Source organism: Penaeus chinensis, chromosome 28, assembly GCF_019202785.1.
Source record: "Penaeus chinensis breed Huanghai No. 1 chromosome 28, ASM1920278v2, whole genome shotgun sequence".
Lineage (NCBI taxonomy): Eukaryota > Metazoa > Arthropoda > Malacostraca > Decapoda > Penaeidae > Penaeus > Penaeus chinensis.
This window is the reverse complement of record NC_061846.1, coordinates 5,220,431-5,235,619: the sequence shown is the minus strand read 5'-3', so window position 1 is coordinate 5,235,619 and position 15,189 is coordinate 5,220,431. Positions and strand designations below refer to the sequence as shown.

At 39.4% G+C, this 15,189-nt stretch overlaps 1 protein-coding gene across 1 annotated transcript in view; it reads left to right on the top strand.

Moving 5' to 3' along the window:
* The window catches only part of LOC125040171 (homeobox protein ceh-33-like), a 37,204-nt gene that overhangs the window by 5,621 nt on the left and 16,394 nt on the right, over window positions 1-15,189 (top strand). Inside the window, exon 2 of the mRNA XM_047634709.1 lies at window positions 2,415-2,661. Coding sequence (XP_047490665.1) covers window positions 2,415-2,661 — 247 coding nt within the window. The remainder of the gene's footprint in view (window positions 1-2,414; window positions 2,662-15,189) is intronic.

The window sequence follows — 15,189 nt, the reverse complement described above, 5'->3', positions numbered from 1 at the left end:
ATTTCCCCCCTCCTTTCCTTTCTCATTCCCCTTTCTATCCCCTCTCCTTTCCCCTCATTTCCACCCTGCCTTCCCCTCATTTCCACCCTGCCTTCCCCTCATTTCCACCCTGCCTTCCCCTCATTTCCACCCTGCCTTCTCATTTCCACCCTGCCTTCCCCTCATTTCCACCCTGCCTTCCCCGCATTTCCACCCTGCCTTCCCCTCATTTCTCCCCCTTTCTTTCCCCTCATTTCTCCTCGCCACCAAACTCCAACAGTCCGAGGGAAATCCGACCTCTTATCACACGTGACCTCCGCAAACAGGTCATTAGCGCCCGTTATCTCACTGCTATCATATTATCTCCTTATCTTGCCCCTGACAGCTGCAGAGTGTCTAACGATCTCATCATTAGCGTATAAATGTCTGGGATTTGATTATATTATCTTTTTGTGTGTTTGTTTGGTTGGTTGGTTCTTTGTTTGTGTGTTTGTTTGATTGTTTAGATTAAGTGTTTATTTGATGAATTTGTGTGATCGTTCCGCTATTTTTTTTTTCTTGTTTCATTTATTATTTTATTTGTTTTATTTTGTTTCTATATATTTACTTAATATATGTATTCTTACTTCCTCAATCAGTGCTCATGCGCGTGGAAAAGGGAAATATTGATTTATACATATATATATATACATATATAGATAGATAGATAGATTGATAGATGGAGAGATAGATAGATATATATTTTTTTTTTCTTCTTCTTCTTCTTTCCTTTTTCCTTTTCTTTTCTTTTTCAATTATTTTTTGTGACCGTGTGTATTACGTAAGAAATTATAATTGTTTTGTGGATATGTTGTTTCTTTGTGATAGTGAAAGATACAAATGCTTATATTTTTTTAATAAATAATGTTGTTTCCATTAAAAAAAAAAAATACTTGCTGTTTATAATTCCACATTGAATCATATATCAAATTTTAATCAGTGTTAGTTTAAGAATAACGTATTTTGTAACAAAGGAATATTTTGTCGATAACAGTAATATATAATCTAGATGAATTAAATGCAATAAATTGATATCCGTTGCAGAATTCTAGCTGTTGCAAATTAAAATACACGCGGCGATAAAGTTAATTGCACTGATCAGATGCGTTTCTACAGTTACAATTTCTCGTCAAACAATTTTATGATAATTATGTTGATTAAATCTTTAGCAATTTATCAGTTATTCGACTCCGTTCATATATATATATTTTTTAAATAAATGCAATCGTGGAAATTATTCTATTGGAAAACCAACTCAACTTGAGATGTAAATTAATGAAGAGATAAGTAAATTGCTTAAGGAATAGCTAAATAAATCGCTGAATTAATAAATGAACGAATAAAGGAATAAGGGAACAAATAGATAAAATATATTTCGCCTTTTATCAATTCGAACAAAAACAAAGACTGTTCATCAGATTTCGAAATGCTGTTGCCAAAAAAATGTATATAACTTTCAGAGAAGCATCTTTCAATGTGCGATAAGTTGCATCTAATTCGTCTTTGCTAATGCTGTCAACGTGATCTTTCTTTGCAAGGTGTCATTAGTGCAGATGAATGTTGCAGACATTAAAAGATAAATGTTAATCATTAACTTGCAAAAAAAACCGAGAATATACATGAAAATTTAAAATATATATATCCTCTCTGTTAGTGACGAACAGAGAAAAAAATAAGAACAAAATGAATATGAGAAAAAAATGGTATTATATATTTCAATTCAAATGAAATGTCTCCAACCTGTTTTGTTTCTTTTTATTTATTATTTCTTGCTCTATCCTTTTTTTTTTTTTTTTTCTCTCGTTCGTCCATTTTGCTAAGAATCATTACAGTTATCTTTCTCTTTACCTTTCTCATTGGACTGCAATATCCTGTTTTCTTTTTCTTCTTTATTTCTTTTCTTTTCTTTCTTTCTTTATTGTTTGCTTGGATTAGACAATGGCCACTAGATTTGGAGTTACCGAAGGGGAAATAAGAGATAGATTTTCTCTCTCTCTCTCTCTCTCTCTCTCTCTCTCTCTCTCTCTCTCTCTCTCTCTCTCTCTCTCTCTCTCTCTCTCTCTCTCTCTCTCAGTAAAATGATAATGACTATAGTAATATCTTTTAAATATTCATTATTATCATTGTTGACATTATTAATATTATTATTATTATTATCATCATCATTATTTTTTTTTTTTTTGGTTACTGTGTTGTTATTGCTGTTATCATTATAATTATTATTATTATTATCATTATTATTATCATCACATCTTCATCTTCTTGGATAGATAGTTAGATAGAGAAACACATATAAACAGGAAATTAGATATACAGATAGATAAACAGACAGACAGATAAGTAAACACGTCCTAACCCACTCTCCTTCACCCCCCCCCCCCCCCCCCCTTCTGCAGGAGCCGTCGACAAATACCGCATCCGGAAGAAATACCCGCTGCCCAAGACGATCTGGGACGGCGAAGAGACCATCTACTGCTTCAAGGAGAAGTCTCGAGTCGCCCTCAAGGAGTGTTACAAGCAGAACCGATACCCGACGCCTGACGAGAAGCGGAGCCTGGCGAAACAGACAGGCCTCACTCTAACGCAGGTGTCCAACTGGTTCAAGAATCGCCGCCAGAGGGATCGTAACCCCGCGCCCAGACCGTGAGTGGTGATTCGCTTTTGTTTTTTCTTTGTGTTTTGATGTCACGGTTTCTTTTTTTTTTTTTTTTTTTTTTTTTGGGGGGGGGGGTGTATATGATGTGTTTTGGTTGGGATGATTTTTTATTTCAATTCGGGAATTTTTCGATTTATGGACTTTGTTTATGCCTTGATGTAATAGAGTGATCAAATTTAAATGGCGAACACGGAGACGTTGTTACATCTAAAACTACTTATCTTGATTTTATCGCTGGATATTCATTTAGTGCACGTTCTTGTCCAGATATCTAGAATTTTTCTGAGGAAAATATTTACCCAGTAGGTGTCACTGAGAGAAAGTCCCCCCCCCCCCCCCCCAATACAAAGGGTTTGCCACGTGGGTCAGGGCGCGCATACAAAAACCAAGGGGGGCACACAGGCCGTCTCCTCTCCCTCCTGTCCCTCCCTCTCCCACTCCCCCCCACCCCCCACTCTGCCGCCCTGCCGATCAGCTCATCTCTCGTTTCATGTCACCACGTCGCGAATGACACCCTCCCGCGACCTAGTCTGACCTGCTTTGCCCACAGCCGTGCCTCTGCATATAAAATAACTGTATAGAGATGATTAACTCAAGAGACGAGGCGAAGATATCAAACGTATACTTCTAAGTTATTTCCTAAAATGCAAGACAATAAAATGAATTCAATTTTTAAAAGTCTCCTAAAGGTTGGAGGCGGATGACCTTTTACCAATCCGGCCAACGGTCATTCACTAACCGTGACCTGGGTGCCATTCCGGGGTCAGGTAAGGTCAGAGTGCCAACGATCAGGTGCAAGTGGGAACAGGTCGGCCCACTTGTCCTTCTGTCACCCTAACCCTAGTGTGATCTTAGGGTGATCTGCCTTCGGGAGGGTGAGAAACCGTTTTGTGTTTTTAGAATGTACATTTTTGATTTTGAAAACCAGGTTGAATTTTCAGTCGATTCTGCATTTATGAATATGGGGGCGTGTGTGTGTGTGTGCGTGTGTGTGTGTGTGTGTGTGTGTGTGTGTGTGTGTGTGTGTGTGTGTGTGTGTGTGTGTGTGCGTGTGTGTGTGTCTGTGTGTGTGTGTGTGTGTGTATGTGTAAAAGATAATTAAGAAAGAAAATCCCCAAAACTGACCTCTACAAACATATGGTAACAATTCCACTTTTACACGGACTATTACGCCGAAACACATAAACCAACGCACGCACGCACACACACACACACACACACACACACACACACACACACACACACACACACACACACACACACACACACACACACACACACACACACACACACACTCGCACACACACACACACACACACATATACAAATACACAAACACATATACCCCCCCCCATTCACACATACACAAACACATACACCCCCCACACACTCTCACACACACACGCACAACAGACGCACACAACGACGTAGAAAGAGTTATGTATTATAAATAAATCCCTCTTTCTTTGTCAGTACGAGGTCACGTGACTTTAGGGTGAAGAGCTGTCACGGGTTGATGGAGTGACCTGGCTTGACATTCCTACAAGAAAGAGGGAAATCTCAGTCAGCTGTGAAAGGGGCTTAGGTCTTAGTGGTCTTTGAAGGAAGGTCTTCGTCTGTGCTTGTAACAGAGAATGATTTAGGTGCTGTTGTTGTTTATGATGGTGATAATGAAAATAATGATGGTGGTGATAATGAAGATAATGATGGTGATGATGTAGATAATGGTGATACTGTAAGGGTGCTTTGCGTTATTGAAATATCCATATAAAGGAATAGATTTGACCGTAGAAGCTGATATTATAAAAGAAAAAAAGAAAATATTAAGAATAACAACAGACAGAGACAGAGACAGAGACAGAGACAGAAACAGAGACAGAGACAGAGACAGAGACAGAGACAGAGACAGAGACAGAGACAGAGACAGAGACAGAGACAGAGACAGAGACAGAGACAGAAACAGAAACAGACTACAGCCTACTTTGTGGCATTCATCACAAATTTCCCGTTGGCTCCCCCCCCCCCCCCCCCCCCCGTGCCTTCGCGGCGTCACACAGTGCCATCGTGACCTGAGATCCCATCTGAATGACCGCGTTAGGAACCGAGGGTCATGTGTCCCCTCGCCCCTGACCTCTGCTGGTGACACTTAGCAAGGTCACAGCCACGGGAAATCTCGGCAAGGAATCTGAGGGTACGATTTGTTTCCCTCTATAAATAGATAGATGGATAGACAGATACATAAGGATGATGTGATGATTACTAATAATTAATGATTAACTTGTTAGTGCATTTTGTAAATTAAGTATATATAAATATCGTTCCGTAGGTATATGCATCCTTGTTTATTTATTTAGAAAGTGACCTCCCGTCTGCTAATGACCCGCGTCACTCCTATCTGTACATCAGGTCAAGCTGGGTCAAAGTGACCTCATTACCCAAGAACTTCGTTTCGTTATTATTCTTCGTTATTATGCTTCGTTATTAAGATCGTGATTACCATACTGTGATTTTATATCAATATCAAAATATATTCTATAATTTCTGAGAAACCTATTGCAGATCTGTGATGATTTAGTACCAACTATAAACACTGTAACACCATCTTCTCTTGTTTAATACGTGACCGCCCGGTGACCTCTGTTAGTGACCTGAGATGACCCAAGGCGATTAGCAGAATTTAGCCTCATCATTAGGCAAGGCAGTGCGACATAGTCCCTCCAGCAGCGATGCTAATGGAGCAATTATAATCTTGAACTCAGAAAATCAGTAATTCTCAAACAGATCATTAGACGGAGTGACAAATTTTTAGCGTGTGGGGAAATGCGGGGGGAGTGAAGTGTGTGTTTTGCGGTCGGGTGTGAGGTCGCGCATCTATCTGTGAGTATATGTGCATGTGTGTGTGTGTGTGTGTGTGTGTGTGTGTATGTGTGTCTGAGCGTGTGTGTGTGTGTGTGTGTTTGTGTGTGTGTGTGTGTGTGTGTGTGTGAATACCCAGTTAGCGTGAGTACACGTTTGGTTATATTTATCCAGGGGGAATTATTTATGGAATATGGATAGCATACCAACACACATACACCGGCTTACACACATACACACACAAACACATACTCACACACGTGTGTGTGTGTGTCTATATTTCTTTCTCTCTGTTTTCCTTTTTTTTCCCCCTTCTTTTTCTGCGCGTGTATGTAGGCGGGATCATGTGCTCATTTATATATATCTGCAATGATCCCACTCGCCCTAGATATAGTCCACAGAACCAGACACTGTCCTTAATCCAAACACACACACGTCAAAAAAAAAAAAACCCACTCCTACTCCCCGCTTCCCATACTTAGCTACGGTTAGGCAACTTACCTTCCCTGTTACCTTAATACCACTCTTATAATTAGCAACCTCCCGCACTGCTCCTGGAAGAGTAAAGAGCCCGATCCACTTTTAGTCTCGGGTGACCGGTCGTTGTCCGCCCGGCAGGTAGGCTGGATAATGGGTTAATGCCCCGCTGCCGTCCGCTAATCCTTGGATAATGTGGGATAATGGCAGCCTCATCACCTGCTTGGGATGAGGGGGGGGAAGGGAAGGGAAGGGGGGAGACGAGGTAGGAGTGGTGGAGGGGGAGGGAAGCAGTGGAGGGGGAGGTGGTGGAGGTAGAGAGAGGAGGAGGAGGTGGTAGAGAGAGGAGGAGGAGGTGGTAGAGAGAGAGAGAGAGAGAGAGAGAGAGAGAGAGAGAGAGAGAGAGAGAGAGAGAGAGAGAGAGAGAGACAGAGACAGAGACAGAGACAGAGACAGAGGCAGAGAGAGAGAGAGGTGGAGCTAGAGAGAGGAGGAGGAGGTGGTAGAGAGAGAGAGAGAGAGAGAGAGAGAGAGAGAGAGAGAGAGAGAGAGAGATAGATAGATAGATAGATAGATAGATAGATAGATAGAGAGAGAGAAAGAGAGAGAGGGAGAGAGGTGGAGGTAGAGAGAGGAGGAGGAGTTGGTAGAGAGAGAGAGAGAGAGAGAGAGAGAGAGAGAGAGAGGGGGGGGGGGTGGAGGTATGGAGAGGAGGAAGAGATAGAGAGCGGAGGAGATAGAGAGGGAGAGGAAAGGTGACAGAGGCATTCGTGCTGAGGGGAGGTAGGGTGGGGGTGTACGTAGTGGTGGTGATGCAGGAAAGAGAAGTTAATGGAGCTGTCGGGGGAGGGAGGTTGTTAGTGAAAGGGCTGAGGGCTGATGGCTAAGGCTAAGGGCTAAGGTCTAAGGTGCAAGTAGGGCTAAAAGAAAGGACTGAGGGATGGGATGTACGGGACAGGGACTATATTAAGATAATACTCTCGTCGTTATATCTGTCCGATGACCATGTCTGACGTCACTAGATCCTTTCCATCTAGGTCTTGTTATGTGAAGATGATTGAATGGCTCTGTGGCACAAAAAATAACACAAATGGCTCAAGAAACTAGTATTTGTGACTCGGTACAATATCGAATTCAGAATGAACCACTTCTATTTTCACAAAAAGAATATGATTTTTATAATTACCCATAATTTCACAAACAAGTGAATACACTCATTAAGTATTCATTTCATTCTCTCTTCGGTGTTGCAGGTTATTTACATCCCCCCTTCTCTCTCTCTCTTTCTCTCTCTCTCTCTCTCTCTCTCTCTCTCTCTCTCTCTCTCTCTCTCTCTCTCTCTCTCTCTCTCTCTCTCTCTCCCTCTCTCTCTCTCTCTCTCTCTCTCTCTCTCTCTCTCTCTCTCTCTCTCTCTCTCTCCCTCTCTCCCTCTCTCCTCTCTCTCTCTCTCTCTCTCTCTCTCTCTCTCTCTCTCTCTCTCTCTCTCTCTCTCTCTCTCTCTCTCTCTCTCTCTCTCTCTCTCTCTCTCTCCCTCTCTCTCTCTCTCTCTCTCTCTCTCTTCTCTGCCTATCTATCTATCTATTTCTTCTTCTTCTTCTTCTTCTTCTTCTTCTTCTTCTCTTTTTTTGCGCCAGCATGGTTGGTGGGGGGTAACGCTCATTAATATGCGCAGCAAGAGGTCATCTGGTGAGCAAGGAACTCATAATAATCATAATTCACGTTTATGTGGCATCCTCTTCTCTTCGTCGTGTTGGTATAACATTTACAGTTTTCGTGTTGTTCCTTTGCTCTTCTAAGACAAAAGATAAAATATCTAAAAAAAAGAAAAACTCTCTTAAAATCGATAATGAGGACTACCATTTTCATATGTTTCATGGCGGTTTTTTTTATTGTGATATTCGGAATACCTTTTATACTTTGGAAAAGAAAACAAAAATGGTGGCTACCGTTTTGGCTACCCTATCGTGTTTCTTTTCTCTCTTTCTTTAATATAATTCAAACACCTTTCATAATTTCTAAAAAAAAAAAAAAAAAAATCGTCAGTGATGACTACCACATACACTTGCTACATATTTATTTTCCTTTCCTTATTTCCTTGTCTTTAATATCATTCAAACACCCTTTGTAAACATCGATTCCCGTTTTCTTTAAATAACCTAGATGGGATAAGAGCGCTCTTGTGATTGGCCCTTGCCCCTTCGCCCTATGTGTGTGGCCTTTTGATTGGTCGTAAAGTAAGCAAGGGAAAGGGGGTCTTGGCGAATGACGGGACCAGGCGCGCAACCATGAATCTGTCATGAGTGGTATCCATAGAGGTTACTTAAAGGAGAGAGGAAGAGGGAGAGGAACAGCAAGGAGATGTTTGCCAATTTTTTTTTTTTTATTTCGTATTTTCATTTGCGTTTTATATTTGATTTATTTCTTGTTATGAATCTTATTTTTCTCAGAGGAAAAAGAACAAAGAGGGAATGAGAGAGAGAGAGAGAGAGAGAGAGAGAGAGAGAGAGAGAGAGAGAGAGAGAGAGAGAGAGAGAGAGATTGAGAGAGATTTTGAGAGAGAGAGAGAGAGAGAGAGATTTTGAGAGAGAGAGAGAGAGAGGGAGGGAGGGAGAAAGAGAGAAACAGAGACAGAGAGGGACAAAGATAATAAGCTAATCTGAGAAGGAAAGGAATATATGGAAAAAAAAGTTAGGGTGTAGAAGTCACATACATGTTACACTAGGGAGTGACTGATATACCACCCACCACGACTAGAATGTTTGGTTAGGGTTATATGCGTGTCTGCCTGTCTGTCTGTCTGCCTTTCTCTCACTCTCTCCCCTCTGTCTGCCTCTCTCTTTCTCTTTCTCTCCCTACCCTCTCTCTCTCTCTCTCTCTCTCTCTCTCTCTCTCTCTCTCTCTCTCTCTCTCTCTCTCTCTCTCTCTCTCTCTCTCTCTTTCCTTTTTTTATATACACATTTTATGACTTTTTGCAGCTTGTTACGCGTCAGTGTGGACAAGTGTTAGTCGCTTGTGGAAGAAAAACACTAATGTTATGATTATCAACAATGTAATACAGTGATGAAGAAATGTTGACAATAAGTCAGGTGATGTTGACGAGTGATGTGACAGCGATAATTGCAACATCAAGTCTGAGACGATTGCAATGTAAGCGCGGTCTTATTGCTGCAGTGGTGATGACTGTGACACAGTAGTTAAGTCGAGAAGAAACCGCTAACATATGTGAGTGTGAGTTCGCGTCTACATAGTCTTAAGTTGGAGATTTTTGTATATTCTTAAAGGAGATATGGTGATATTTAAGAAAGAGATAGAGATCTGTGTGTCTTATAGATGTATGTATATATTTTTTTAATCTTATACGAGGGTTAAGGGATACATTTTACTGGATATTTGATGAAGAGATGTCCGCACGTTGCCTTGTTGAAGTATCCGAGTACGACCTTGCAAAAATATCCACATAGTCCTTGACAAGAATATCCATATACTACTTCATAAAAGAGCCATCCACACAATGATATCCTCAGAACAATATAAAAAATATCCACATTTAAAAAAGGAGAGAGAAAAATCCACACCCTAGCCTTCAAAAATATCCACCCACTCCTTCATAAAACAGCCATCCCCATAATGATACAACACAGAACCACAGATCACATACCCCCCCCCCCCCCCACACACACACACACAAAACGCACCACACCATACACAAGCAACACCCACATTAAATCAAGAGCAGAGGCATATCCACGCCCTACGGATCAACGACAAGGAACCCAGCACACAACACGTATCCACCCCGAGGCATGTGGTGTATATATAACCCCATTTACCATTAGACCAAGCTTGAATCTCGAGGCTGTGCACTCACCCAGCACCTGTTCGGAGCGAGAGAGATAAGGCGAGGCATTGAGATAACAGGATAAGCGATAACAAATAAGTCTCTGGGGGTTAGAACGCTGCAACATGCAACAGCAATAGACGACACACGTGTCTGCCATGTTGCCCTGGTTGTTGCATAATTTGGGGCAACATTGCAAAGATTTGTCTGCGTGATTGTTTGCATTAGATAGTCATCTCTTTTTTTTTGCTAATTTTCTCTGTAATGTTAATGTTGGACTTTTTTTTTTTTTTTTTTTTTTACTTGTATTTCGGAATATGATTCAGCAATTGTCGAGATTGTTGTGTCATTATGGTTTTCATGTTAAAGTTATTTTTATTTTGCTTTTATCATCATTATTAATGTCATTATCATTATTATCATTGTTGCTTTATTATTATTTATTATAAGTGTTAGTACTGTCATTCTTATTTTATTTTTATCATATTATTATTGTTATCATTTTATTATTATTATTATTTTATTATCATTATCATTATCAGTACCATTATCATTATTATAACCATCATCAACATCAATACCATTACTATCATCATTATCACTATCAATACCATTACCATTATTATTACCATCATCAACATCAATACCATTATCATTCTTATTACCATCATCATCAATACCATTATTGCCATCATTATTATCATCATCATCATTACAGTTATCATCATTATCATCATCATTATTATTACTACCATGCTATGATGATGGAATGATGGAAGGATGAAGATGCCAATCCTCATCCTCACCATCACCACCATAATCACTATCACCATGAACCGCACCATCATCTTTCACGACCACCATTATCTCTGACGAATGCGTCCTTATCTCTCCCAAAATACTCTGGATAATAACAAATATTTAATCCCATTTTAACTGACTGATAGGGTCATCTTTATGCAAAACGCTTTTATCTTCAATTTCATGGCACTAACTTTATTCTCGTGATTCTGCATATTCTTGATAAGAAGGGTCATAAGAATTAATTTCCCTTGCTTGATTTCATATTTTCTGGTTGTTATAATTGTTCTTGGTGTTATTGTTATTGTTGTTGTTCATGCTCTTGTTATTGTTATTGTTATTGTTATTATCATTATTATTATCATCATATTCATATTCATATTCTTCGTCTACATCTTTATATTTATCATAATAATAATAATAATAATAATAATAATAATAATAATAATAATAATAATAATAATAATAATAATAACAAAAAATGCATTAATAATTACCTGTGCCATCATCACCATGACCCCGCGACCTCTCTCTTCATTTACCACAAATTCCTCCTTCCACTCTCACTATCGCCTAGAAAAACATTCCTACCCATTCTTTGTTGTTATTTGTTGCCCTTACACCAATATGTCTCGTATCCTTTCGAAAATAAATAGAAGTGATAAGGGACACTCCAAACGAAGCCGTAAAAGACAGGATTCGAAGCACCACCGGCCGTCTCGAGCCGTGTTCGAATCGCCAGGCGAATTCTTCACTCGTTATCCAAACAAACGCTATGAATACCTCACTTATCCGGACACTGAACTGGAGTCTTTGATGCCTAGTCGATGATATATACGGGGTTTCTCGACAACGTCCTCTGGCGGTTTGACATGCTTCTATATCTTTTTTCTCTTTTCTTTTCTCCAATCTTTTTCTTTTTCTTTTTTTCTGTGATTTCTTTGCTTTGAATGGCTGTTTCTATTTTTTTCGGATTTATGGGTTCGTTATTCTGGGTGGATTTTTTTTTTACTCTCTTCTTTTCTTCTTTCTTCTTCTTACGTCTTCTTCGTCTTTGTTTTATATTATTCCCGTATTCTTTCCTGTCCTCACTCATTACTTTCCTTTACTCTTTCTCCGTCTTCTAATTCCCTCCTCTTACTCCCTCACCTCCCTCCCTTCCTTCATTTTGCTCTTACTTACTCCCTCCCTCTCGCTCTTTATTCTATCTCCCCTTACTTTCCCCCTTTTCCCTCCTTTCTTTTTTTCCCTCCCTCCCTTCTTCCATGCACTCCCTCCTTTCCCCTTCCTTCAACTCAGACCCCAGTCTTACCCCTTCCTCCTCCCTCCTAATCCTTTCCTCTCTCTCTCTCCACTTTACTCCAACTCTTCCCCGTCCTCCTTCCTCTTCCCTCCCTTACCCCTCCCTCCTTCCTCTCCCCCCAGTCCTCCCTCCTTAATATTTCTTCTTCATTCCTTTATCCCCTCCTTCCATCCATTCCCTCCCTTCCCTCTTCAATCCTTACACTCCCCCCCCCCCTTACTCCTTTCTCTTCCCTCCCTCACCCTTTCCTCTTTCCCTTCCCCCTCCCCTCAATCCTCCCATCCTTACCCCTTTCTCTTCCCTCTCTCACCCTTTCCACCTTCTCTTCCCTCTCTCACCCTTTCCACCTTCTCTTCCCCCTCCCCCCAATCCTCCCCTCCTTACCCCTTTCTCTTTCCCTCCTTCACCCCTTCCTCCTTCCCTTCACTCCCTCCCTCCCTCCCCCCTCACCCCCAACCCTCGCCTCCCCTCGAGTGAAAAAAAAGGGGAAAGAGAGAACGATAACTCACCCAACCCCAGGGAATTTCGAGTCACTGTTAATGGCCTTGTTATAAAGCCTTTGTTTCCCTTCGTTAAAACCGATGGGATTTTTTTTTTTTTTTTTTTATGATGATTTGATTTATTTGAGTTTTGGGTTTTATATTTTGATTTGTTTGTTTATCTAATTTGAGGATTCTTGTCGTGGGTGATGTTTGGTTACTCGTTTTATCTCTATTAGTTATGGTTATTATTTTTTTGCTATTCTTAATTGGTTTTATTTGTTTCTTTCCTGTTTTAATTCCTCTTTAGATCACATTTCTTCTATTCTTTTAAAGCTCTTTCGTTACTAATTTTTTTTTTTTTTTTTTTTGTTATTCCTAAAACCGTTTCTTTTTATTTTTTTTTCTTAATTCTTCATTCGGATCTAAACACGTCTTCTTCCTTATTTTAAAAGTAACTTTTCTTCCATTTCATAACATCCCTTTATTGTTTTGTTTCCTCCATGCCTCGTCTTTTTCCCTAACAATTTCCCTTTTTCTTTTTCTTTTACCACTTTCTGCCTTTCCTCGTTTCTCTCATTCATTTCTTTCAGTAAGTCATCTTCCCTTAATGTTTACACGGAGGACATGACCCTCATTACCATAAAGAAATCCTCATACTTTCTCATCATCTCAAGACCCTTTGGAATCATCTCCTCGTTACTCAAGATGCCACTTGACGGCGGCGGAGGGAAGGAGGCTGCCTGTCTGTCTGTCCTTTGAGTTTTAAGGAGGTTTAAGGATGTCTGTCTGTCTGTCTGTCTGTCTGTCCCGTGTGTCTAAGGGTGTTCGTCTGTCTGTCTGTGGCGTTACTTTCAAGGTGTCTATCTATCTGTCTGTCTGTCTGTCTGCCGCGAAAATCGAAAAAGGCTATCTGTCCGTCAGAATTTTTCGAGTGTGTTTGTCTATCTGTCTCGTGATTTCAAACGATCTATCAATTTATCCCGTGAACATAGCTGTCAATCTGTCTACTCCCATAATTATAAATGATTTATCCGTCTGCGTGCCCCCCATTTTTGTTTTAGAAAGCTATCTATCTGCCCCATGAGGAGGCCGCCTTGTCTGTCTGTGTCATGAGTCGAAACAGATCGTCTGTCTGTCTGTCTAGCCATGAGCCTGTGGAGGTCGCTCGACACTTGCTGAGGAAATGTTCGTCTTATCGTTCGAGTTCGCCAAGTACTTGCGTTTATTTGTATATCTATTTTTTGATGATTAATTATTCATTGTTATTGTTGTTGTTGTGTTATTATCATTATTATTATTATTGTTATTATCATTAGGAGTGCTAGTAGTAGTAAAATTATAATAATGATAGTATTTTATTTTTTTCTATTATTATTGTTGTTGTTTTTACTGTCATTGCCATTATCATCATCATCATCATTATCATCATCATCATCATCATCATCATCATCATCATCATCATCATCATCATCATCATCATCATCATCATCATCATCATTATCATTATTACTATCATCCTTTTTAATCCTATTATTTTGATATCGAATTTGGAAGAGTTGGGGATAGTCTTCAGGAGCAAATCAGGTTGATATTACCTAATTGTCTATCTTCTGTAAACGGTATAATCCCAAAAAGGCTTTATATTCTCTTTTACTCTACATTTTACTTTTACGCAATCGCAAAAAACACGCACGAGACCCTTCATCTATTCCTCATCCCCTTTAAGAAAAAAAAAAAAAAAAAAAAAAAAAAAAAGTATGTCGCGATCCTAAATTCTCCTTTTATTCTTTTCAAAGAATTCGCTCACGCAATCAAATGCCGAAAAAAATGTTACCATATGTCTGCCTGGGTGGCGGCGGCGGCGAAAACTCCGTGCCATAAGTACGTTAGTCACAAATTTCATGTGGAAACGTTTGGGTCGCGGCCGCGGGCTTGTCATTAAGATCTGGCAACGCCGCGTTCTTACGAGAGACCGCTGGACTAATGCGTCATGTATATATATTTTTTTTTTTTTTTTTTTTTCTATTCTGCTTTTTTTGTGGGGGGGGGGGTAGGCTGTTTTAATGTGTATTGCTTTTTTTTCTTTTGGATGCGTATTGTTTTTGTTTAATTTTATTTTATTCTATTTTTTTTCTCTTTTTCTTTTTAGTTCTTTCTTTCGTTTCTTGGAACGCTGATATTTTTCATATACTCTGTAATAATATTTACACTTATTTCTCTCTTATTATTCCTAACGTGTATTCGTAGTATCTTTTATTATTATATATATTTTTTTAAGTTATTTATATTATCCCTTATCTCCCTTTCATTATGTTCTAATCTTATTCAAATTCTCTCTTCCTTGCGTCCATAAAAGCATCGGTGTTTATTCTCAGTGTCTAAATGTGTTTATCTTTCATTCTTTTGTTTTTCGTGAATGGAAATCGGGACATGATAAATGGATTTTGAGAAAGAAGATATGTATAATTTTGGCGCACTTTTTGCGGTTACCTTTTTTTTCGTTTTTTATCATTATTTTTTGTTATTTTTGTTCGATTATCAAGGCGGATTATGTGGTTGTTGTTGCTGTTGTTTGTTTTGTTTTGTTTTGTTTTGTTAAGTAGATATCACGGAATGTTTTGTTTTATGATGAAGATGTCTGGGGATATATGTATTTAAAATATTTTTTTTTAGTTTCTAAATAGGAAAACAAATTCGCATCGTGTCCTGAAACTAGTCCTAAAATAGAAAGAAAATAATAACGATTCAGAAGAGAAAT